The 10280-nt window shown below is 45.9% G+C and overlaps 1 protein-coding gene across 7 annotated transcripts in view; it reads left to right on the forward strand.

The window, feature by feature from the left end:
• The window catches only part of Sag (S-antigen visual arrestin), a 46099-nt gene that overhangs the window by 18411 nt on the left and 17408 nt on the right, over nt 1–10280 (forward strand). For all 7 annotated transcript variants that reach the window (XM_008838110.3, XM_008838113.3, XM_029565958.1 and 4 more), the window contains exons 7-9: nt 5684–5760; nt 6793–6928; nt 8338–8422. In XM_008838110.3, the coding sequence (XP_008836332.1) occupies nt 5684–5760; nt 6793–6928; nt 8338–8422 (298 nt within the window). The remainder of the gene's footprint in view (nt 1–5683; nt 5761–6792; nt 6929–8337; nt 8423–10280) is intronic.

Consider the following 10280-nt stretch of genomic DNA (forward strand, 5'->3'; position numbering starts at 1 on the left):
CGTATTTACGAATTACAGGATCTGTTCCTCAGGGGTCACATGGGCTTGGAAGGAGACCCTGACTCCTTTCTTTTACCAGTTCCATCTATGTGACGATAAGTCAAAGGTCCTGCTCAACCATGGCTGGCTTCACTTGGAAGCATGGAGGAAATGTTTCCTCTGAGTTGACCCTCCTCTTTGTAGACTGGACACTGGTTCAAGTCCATCTCGTGGGGTCTCCATGGCTCCCTGAACAAGAGGACAGGTGACTCACTACAGTTACAGGACATTTTGAGAGATGTTCCATAGTCCCCTGGAACTTAGTTGACCTTGGAGGACAAGAGACAAAAACTGTCCTTTTAAGTCCTGCTGACCACATTAGTATAGGCCTCAAATTATGCCTGTTAAGCATCCAGTAAGGTTAGCTCCACCAGTCTGGTACTTTTAATTACCATGTGCCATGTAGATAAAGCTTGGGCAAAGATCAAACGCTCTCAGATAAACCTTGCCTAGACATATATTATATTCTTTGATCTAGCTGTATGTATAATTTGTCAATAGATTGTTGGATTAATACGGTTTTCTGGATTTTTAAAATGAGGAAGGCATTATTTATCTCTTGTATTGTCTAGCCCTTCCACCATGGTTTCCCCATTTAAGGTGCCCCCATTTTTCCCATTTCTCCCTTAATAATACCCTTCTCCTATGGTCCCAAAACATTTATCACTTGGTTAGGCTTTCTCATTTTTTCTATTTTGGAAAATATCTCCATTCCTGTATCCTTTTAGCATCTTTTACATTCATATTTTCTTTTAAGAAAATAATGATGAGACATAATAGCATTAACAAATAAATTTTCCATCTGTTGTGAGAATTCTTTCCCTGGGGATGCTAAGCAATGCTTATTCCCTTTTAAGGTTCTAGTGTCGAACCAATGTTTGATTAAAGTTTTACTGGGGAGCCAATGAATTTACTGAGCTTACTTACAGAGATAACTAAGGGGTTGCTGAGGTGTATGAATGATCTGAGGAAAGCCTTTACCCAGCATGAGTCAAGCCTTCTCTTCCTAGTTTTCCCTGGATTGTATACTTTAGCCCTCCCCAAATCCAGGAGACCATGTGTGATTAGGGCCAAATTACATACAGTTGGCTGGGAAGAGTGGCTGGATACTGTGGTGAGGGTCCAAAGACCCTGCTTGGCCCTCCTTTAATGAAGGAGCACATCCTTGTCAACAAGCCCAATTGTGACGATGTTTAGCGATCAGGCTCAGCTAAAGCTGTGATGATGGTAGTTATTTCATGTAGAAGAGACTGCTGTACAGCATCATCTTATTAAAAGGACATGGAATTTAAAAGGATTTGGTGCTAGGATCCACATATGAGGGAGAACATATGTCCTTTATTTTTCTGAGTCTGTGTTACTTTAGTCTAACAGTTTCTAGATCTATCCATTTACCTGAAGATTTGATTATTTCATCTTTCTTTACTGCTGAATAGAACTCCATTGTGTAAATGAACCACATTTTTGTTAACCATTATCCACTAGTCAGTTGAGATACACTTAGGTTGCTTCCATCTCTTAGCTATTGTGAAAAGAGCAGCAACAAACATGGTTGTACAAGTGTCTCTGAAGTGTCTCTACAGTAGGATGAGTCCTTTGGGTATATGCCAAGGAGTGGTATAACCGGGTCATGTGGTAGGTTCATTTTTAGTTTTTTAAGAGTTCTCCACGCTGTTTTCCATAGGGGTTGCATGAGTCTGCACTCCCACCAGCAGTGAATGAGCGTTCCCCTTTCTCCACATCCTCTCCAGCATTTGGTATCATTTCTTTTCTTGATCCTGGCCAGTCTGGTTGGGGTAAGATGATACCTTAGGGTGGTTTTAATTTGCATTTCCCTAATTACTAGCGATTTTGAACACCTTTTGAGATGGTTCTTAGCTGTCTTTATTTTCTTCTTGCCAGGCTTTCAACTGATCTTTTTTTTAAAAAAAGATTTAAAAAAATTTTGTGTGTGTATGAGTGTTTTGCTTACATATATGTAAGTATACCACGTATGTTCAGTGCCCTTGGAGGCCAGAAAAGGGTTTCAGATTCCCTCAAACTGGAGTTATCAGATTGTTGTGATCTGCCTGCCATGAGGGTGCTGGGAACTGAATGTGGGGCCTATTCAAGAGTAGCAAGTGCTCTTAACCTCTGAGCCATCCCCCAGCCCTCAGTCGGCTTTTAAAATGGCTTTTTTTGTCACGGAAAATTCACATATACACAAAAGAAGTAAAGGGTCCAGTATAAAGACTCCTACTGAACCTGCACTCATCCTCAGCAATTATTAACATGAACATCTTTGTGAACAAGAGACTGGAACCTCCTGGGTCTCATGTCAGTGGAAAGCCACAGACAACAACAAATGACATACAATGATAGGACCCTCTGCAGAGTCCTAGGCTGTGTGAGGAAGGGAGTACCTGGGAAGACTATTTAGAACATTTAAGTCAGAATCTTCCTAGTAAGAAAAGAGGAAAGCCCCCCACTCCACCCCGTGTGGAGGCAGCATGCTCCCTGTGTGTTCTAGGGCACCAAGGGGGCTGTGTGCTGAATGAGGACAGTGGGACTGAAGGGTGGAAAGCACAGGGCAGCCAGATGTTGAGGGCCTGGTGAGCCCTAGTTGGGACTTGGGTTTGTGCCTGGGTGAGATGGGAGCTGCTGGAGGGACTGAACAGCAAATTCAGACTCAGGCTTACAAAGGGTCAGAATGGTTTCGAGGCTGGTGAAGCCTGTGCCATGAAGGAAAAGAGAAGCAATGTGGGGTATGACCGAGATGGACCAGGCTCTCCAGGCACAAAGGAAGGAGTGAAGACCAGAGGAGAGAGGGGAAAGGTACTGGGCTGCCACGGCTCCACGATTGACCATGGCAGATCTGAACCTGGAATCAAGCAGTGAGCGATGATGTCAAGCAGGATGTGGGGTCATCACCAGTACTGGCTTATAGACCAGGAGCAGTGTGTTTAAAGAATGGGATGCGCCTTTAATCTCAGTACTTGGGAGGGAAAGGCAGGCGGATCTCTGTGAGTTCAAGGCCAGCCTGGTCTACATAATGAGTTCCAGGACAGCTGGGGCTACAGGGAGACCCAGTCTCAAAAAGACCAAAAAAAAAAAAAAAAAAAAAAAAAAAAAGAATGCGATGCAGTGGAATGGTATACCGTGGGACTGAACAGAATGGACTAGGAGGGAGGCTCTCAGAGCCAGCACCTGTACCAAAAGTCCGTGTCATGTCATGTTTCCCACATACGTGTCTTTTTTCTAAACCGTGTTATAAATCTTCTGAAACATTTGAATGCTGTGAATTACCAGCTGAGACTGAGGCCATTTAGGAATAGGGAGACCAGGAGCTAAGAGAAACACAACTAAGTCTTGTCAGATCCCTCAGTACTCTTTCAAGGAGGCCCCAAGTCTAGGTTCTTAATGACCTTTCTGGAGTTTTGCATCCCTGTGCAGATCAAAGCCCTTCCCTCTGTTCTTGGCTGGGAGAAGGAGCTAACTTGGTGGAGGTCTTCAGGCAAGGGGGATGTGCTGGGCTAGGGACCTCAGAGTGTCCTCAAGCTGGAGACTTGGCTGCAGCTGGGAAAGTTGAGGGACACACAGGAGATTGTCAGATATAAATATATATATGGGGCTGGAGAGGTGGCTTGGTGGTTAAGAGCACTGGCTGCTCTTGCAGAGGACCCAGGTTCGATTCCCAGCACCCACATGGAGGCTAACAACTGTCCTCAACTCCAGTTCTAGAGGAATCCATTGCCTTCTTCTGAACTCTATGGGCAATGTGTGATGCAGGTGCACTTACATACAGGCAGGGAATACACTTATACACATAAAATAAAAAATAATAAAATAAAAAAATGAGACAGGGTCTCCCTGTAGCCCCAGCTGTCCCGGAACTCACTATGAGGACCAGGCTGGCCTTGAACTCACAGAGATCTGCCTGCCTCTGCCTCCCGAGTGCTGGGATTAAAGGCATACGCCGCCACGCCCGGCAAAATAAAGTATTTTAAAAAACAAATATACGTGTGTGTGATACACACTTTTTTTGTATCACAAACTATATGTTATGATCTTATATAATATTATGTAGTATGTGATATTATTATATTAAGATATTATAATACAATAATACATTCCACTACTATTTTAAAATGGTTGTACAGTATAATATTTTAACTATATTAATATATAAAAAGAAAAATAAAAGGTATATGATATATCATTATGTTATTACTCAGTTTTATGTGGCTATAAACAGAGTGAGTGCTTTAGCCTGCGGGAGCACCACAGCCCTGTGAGGCCTGTGGAGGTGTGTGGCTTATGCAGGGACAGCACAGAATGGGGCACATGGGTTGGGATCCTGCAGTTCAGAGCTGCCATGGTTCCTCTCTTGGAACCTGTAAGTCTGTGGCTCTGCTGTCACCATCCGCATTTGGCCCTGTGTAACCCTTACTGTCTCTGCTTCCCCCTGGGCAGCCAGTGAGCTGCCTGTGGACAGAGACCAGGGTGTGCTAGGAAAGCCACGCCAGGGCTGAGGGCTGAAGGTCACAAGCATTTATTCCATCATTGCAGGGTTCGAAGTTCTCTTTCTTGGGCTGGAGAGATGACTCAGTGGTTAAGAGCACTGGCTGCTCTTGCAGACAACCCGGGTTATATTTCCAGTACCCATATGGAGGCTGACAACTGTCTGTAACTCCAGTTCCAGGGGAATCTGATACCCTCCTCTGACCTTCTCAGACATTGCATGACTCTGGTGCACTTATATGCAGGCAATACACTCATACACATAAAAGTAAATAATTTATTTTTTATTTTTATTTTTTAAATTTATTTTATTTTTTTATGTGTATGCATGTATTGCCTGCATATAGGTAAGTGCACCCATGTCGTGCAGTGCCCATGGAAGTCAGAAGAGGCTGTTGGATCCCATAGGACTGGAGTTACAGACAGTTGTTAGCTGCCATGTGGGTGCTGGAATTCGAACCCAGGTCTTCTGCGAGAACAACCAGTGTTCTTAACCACTGAGCCGTCTCTCCAGCCCCATAAAAAAAAATTTTTTTTTTTTTTGCTCTTTTTGAGACAAGGTCTCCCTGTAGCCCCAGCTGTCCTGGAACTCACTATGTAGACCAGGCTGGCCTTGAACTCATAGAGATCTGCCTGCCTCTGCCTCCCAAGTGCTGGGATTAAAGGCGTGCGCCACCATGCATGGCTTATTTTACCTCATTTAAAAAGAAGAATTGGATTGGCTGTCAGCATTACGAGCCATTGCTGCCTGGCAACCGAGGTCAGAGTGTTTGCACTCCAGCATTCATTTCCACCCTGTGGCCACCTGTGTCTGTTCCCAGTGCTGGGACCAGTAGCATTGCAGGACAACTAAGTGTCCAAGGTGGAGGAGGCTCAGACCTGCTGGGACACGATGCACATTGCACAGCCTCGGGAGACGTGTCTGGCATGTTGACTGTCCGTCCCCCAGGGCTCTGGGCCCTCTGCTTGCTCCTCATGCTACTGTCAGTGTGGTGTCATCAGCACACTTCTCCGTCTTGTCTTTACCACGGGGCCACCCAGAGAAGGACATGGCTGAGGAGCAAAGCTAGGGCCACACGTCTGCCTGCAGCTCCTGGGAAGGGAGGTGCTGACCATCGACTGTCTGTTCTCTTGTCCTCAACAGACCTGCGGGGTCGACTTTGAAGTCAAAGCATTTGCCACAGACATCATAGATGCTGAAGAGGACAAGATCCCGAAGAAGTACGAGTGCACGTGTGGGAGTGGGGGAGGGTCTGGGCGGTCAAGAAACCGCCCCACTGTACGTTGGTGTGACAACTCTTCCCACAGACTCTGTGAGGCTGGGGTCATACAACCTCCCCAGGTTAGGGCAGTCAAAGACTGAACCATGTGCCATTTGCGTGTGTCATAGAGGTCGATGGCTGATCATGGTGGGAAGTGGGGAGAGGAAATAAAATGACAGTAGATTTAGCAACCTCAGTGGCCCATGAGTGCCCCCCCAAAGAAGGTCCCTTCTTTCCTTTTTTTCTTTTTCTTAAATTTATTGTTTTAGTTTATGTGTGTTGAGTGTTTTGCTAGCATGTTAAGTACATCACATGCATGCAGTGCCCACAAAGGCCAGAAGAGGACATCCGATCCCCTGGAACTGGAGTTATAGTTTTTAGCTGCCATGTGGGTGCTGGGAACTGAACCTCAGCCCTCTGCAAGATCAGCCAGTGCTTTTAACCACTGAGCTGTTTCTCCAGCAAACCCCTCAGCCATTCGTTCTCTCTCTCTCTTTTTTTTTTGGTCTTTTTGAGACAGGTTCTCCCTGTAGCCCCAGCTGGCCTGGAACTTGCTATCTCAAACTCACAGAGATCTTCCTGTCTCTGCCTCCCAAATGCTTGGATTAAAGGCATGTGCCATCATGCCTGGCTCAGCCGTTCCTTCTCATATTCTCTCAGGCTCAGCATGCATGTCTCATGGTGCTGTGTGTGTGTTGCTATGGATCTCTCTCGTGACACTGTGCATATTAGGCAAGCACTCTACCCCTAGTCTATGTCTTAGTGTTTATGATTGTGACAAGGTGCCACCTTTACAGGCACTCTGAAGCCTGGTCATATAAGGCACGTGACACAGCCTCACCTAAGAGGGGGCTGAGGGGATGTAAGAGAACTTGAGGGCATTACTGGCCCAGTATGTAGCTCCTGGAGTCACAAGAAGGGACTACAGCAGGACTTCTAGGGTCTCCCGCCTCCCTTAGGAGGCCTGGAATCCTGGCCCTTTTCTCCTCAGGAGCTCTGTGCGGTTACTGATCCGGAAAGTGCAGCATGCCCCACCGGAGGTGGGTCCCCAGCCCTGTGCTGAGGCATCCTGGCAGTTCTTCATGTCTGACAAGCCCTTGCTCCTCTCAGTCTCCCTCAGGAAAGAGGTAATCCCCCTCCGAGTTAGGACAGGGGCCTGGAGTTCAGGCCACTGTCCCCTGACTGTGTGGACTCCTTGTAAGTCACCTTGTTCCTACCATAGTGAAGGCATCAACGACTGTACGTGGTCAGCTTCTTTCATAAACTTGGAGCTAGTCCCCATGGCTGCCTTTGCACTTGGCCATTGCAGTAGACTGGGCAGCTGCATGCATAGCTCCTCTCCAGCCAGCCTCTCCCTTGTCCATTCCCTCAGCCTCACACTGTAAAACAGTATTGCTCAGTGGGCTCCATAAATGGTTCACTTCCCTGGGAAATTCAGATCTTACAGACAGCTCACAGGGCAGCCATGTCATAGGTGAGGTCATCAGCTAGGAGTATCATGGTGGTCGAAGGTAAAGAGCCACTGACCAAGCATCAAGTCAGTCATGTACAGGTTAGCCAGAGAGCCCCGTGTAGTGTGTACACACATGTGGGTGTGCCTCCCCAAGGCTGGTAGCCCAGGGTGCTGGTGGGGAACACTCTATCAGCTAGCTTTCCTAGCACTTTCATTTATCCCAACCCCCTAAACCTCCTGTTCTGTGCAAGGCCCCGGGGCCTCATGTGGTGTCTCACTTGAAACCCCATTGTTCCAGTTTTATTTCTGTTGCTGTGATTAAAAAAAAAATAATACCCCAACAAAAAGCAATCTAGGGGAGTTTATTTCAGCTTACAATTCCAGGGGATAGCCCAGCACTGTGGCAAAGTCAGCAGGAATGTCCAGCAGCTGGCCACATGACATCCACAGTCAAGAGCAGAGAGATGAACAGTGAGTACATGTATGCTCACTTGCTTGTGCTTAGCTCAATTTCTCCAGGCTGGACCCCCTGTGTCGGGACTGGTGCCACCCCCAGTGGGCTGAGTGTGCCCACATTGATAAACAATAAAGATACAGGCCAACCCAACACAGACAATCCATCACTGAGACTCCCTCCTCAGATGATTCTAGGTCTTGTCAAGTTGACAACCAAAGCTAATTATGACATCCATATCCTGCTTAGCCCCCTGTAGATAGTGTTAGACTATGTCCACATACTTCCTCAGAGAAAACGTTGTGATCATTTTACTGTCTTTAAAAGTAGGGGAATTCACACATGATAGATAACATCTGTCCATAACTCCAGTTCCAGGGGATTCGACAGCCTCTTCTGTCTTCCACGGGCATTGCACAACACGAGTGCACTTACCTACATGCAGGCAATACATGCATACACATAAAATAAAAATAATGAATAAAATATTTCTTTTTAAAAGTAGGGGAATTCAGTCATATTTATTGTAAGGAGATTGAAAAAAAAATCTTAATGTCTAGAAAGACCTCACACTAAAGATGCTGCCGCACTTGACTCTGTTCTTTTCTGACTTAATGCTCCCTTTTCAGATCTATTTCCATGGGGAACCCATTCCTGTAACTGTGACTGTGACCAATAACACGGAGAAGACAGTAAAGAAGATCAAAGTGTTAGGTAGGACCTTTGGCTCAAAACCTGGAGGGCAAAGTCTTCTAGAATCCCTCAGCCTCATGCTGTTTTCCTGTGGCCACTTTGGTCTTTTAAGGCCCTGCTTCTCCGTCCTTAGAGCTGCTTGCTGCTGTTGTCATTGACAGCAGGACCTAAGAGGGAGAATGACCTCAAAAGTCATTACATTCAGGCTGGAGATGTAGCTCATAGAAGTGATTCATAGGTGGTGAAGTGCTGGCCACTGTCTCACCTTGAATGCCGTCTAGTAAGGATCAGCACTATCATGTGCTGCAGTCCACTGGCCCCCACTGTCTGTTTCCATACATTTCCTCAGCTCAGAGCCCATCAAAACACATGTCTTGGGCTGAGCATGGTGGTGAATACCTATAATCCCAAAGCACAGGAGGCTCATGAGTTTGAGACCAACCTGGGCTATATACCTAGACTTTGTCTCAAAAAACTAAAAGAAAAAAAAGCAATGTGCAGGTCTTTCATGGCTACAGGGTTACATAAAAAGAACATAATGGGGGTCTGGAGAGAGGGCTCAGTGGTTAAGAACACTGGTTGTTCCTGCAGAAGACCTGGGTTTGAATTCCAGCACCCACATGGCAGCTAACAACTGTCTGTAACTCCAGTCCCAGAGGATCTGACAGCCTCTTCTGACCTCCGTGGGCAGTGCATGACATGGGTGCACTTACCTACATGCAGGCAATGCACACATACACATAAAATTAAAAAAAAAATTTTTTTTTAAAGTTTAAAAAGCTAGAGATGTAGTTCTGTTTATAGCCTGCTTGCTTGCCATGGAGAAGGTCCTGGGTTCAATCTGTAGCATATTATTTAAAAAATGGGGTCTGTCCCATGCAAATGAGAATGGTTGTTCTGTTGTGGTGTGAATATGACCACTGAAAGCTCCTGTAGAAACTTAATTCTCAAATTCAAATGCTAATGATATTCGCTGGTAGGACTCTGGAGTGATTAGGGTTAGATGAGGCTGCACAGGTTAGGACCCCTATGACATTAGTGGCTTTATAACAAAGAGACCTAAACTAGCATAATTGCCCTGCTTCCTTTGAGGCCCTCTGTGATATTATAATGAAGTAAGAAAGCCCCCCCAGAACAACCAAGCTAAATAAACCTCTGGGGTTTTTTTGGGTTTTTTTTTTTGTCATTGTTGTTTTGTTATTTTGTTTCTTGGGTTTTGCTGTTGTTTATTTGGCTTTTGAGACAGTCTCACTATGCAGCCTTGGCTGGCCTGGTACTCACTATGTAGACCAAACTGGACTTGAGCCCACAGAGATTAACTTGTTTCTGCCTCTTAGTCCTGGGACTTTTTTTTTTTTTGTCTTTTTGAAACAGGGTCTCCCTGTAGCCATAACTGGCTTGGAACTCACTCACTCTGTAGACCAGGCTGGCCTCAAACTCAGAGATCGCCTACCTCTGCTTCCAAAGAATGCTGGGACTAAAGGCGTGTGCCACCACCCCTGCCTGGCAGTCCTGGGATTCTTAAAGATATGTGCCAACACACACACCCTATCCCATTCCTTTTTTTTTGATTCTTTTGGAGACAGGGTCTTACTATCTTGACAAGCCTGGAGCTCGCACACGCTCAAGTCTTGTTCCTCAGGCACCATCTGTTGTACCTCTCCGGTGCCGGGATAATAAGCCCATGCCACCACACACGGTGCTAGAGATTGAATTCAAGTCAAGAAGCAAGTACTTTTTTAAAAAAATGTTTTATTTATTATTTTTATTTTATGTGTATGAGTGTATTGCCTGCATGTATGTGGGTGCACCCGTATCGTGCTATGCCGTGGAGGTCGGAAGAGGGCTTCGGATTCCCCTGGAACTGAAGTTAAGGACG

Source organism: Nannospalax galili, unplaced genomic scaffold (assembly GCF_000622305.1).
Source record: "Nannospalax galili isolate Female #2095 unplaced genomic scaffold, S.galili_v1.0 scaffold1138, whole genome shotgun sequence".
Lineage (NCBI taxonomy): Eukaryota > Metazoa > Chordata > Mammalia > Rodentia > Spalacidae > Nannospalax > Nannospalax galili.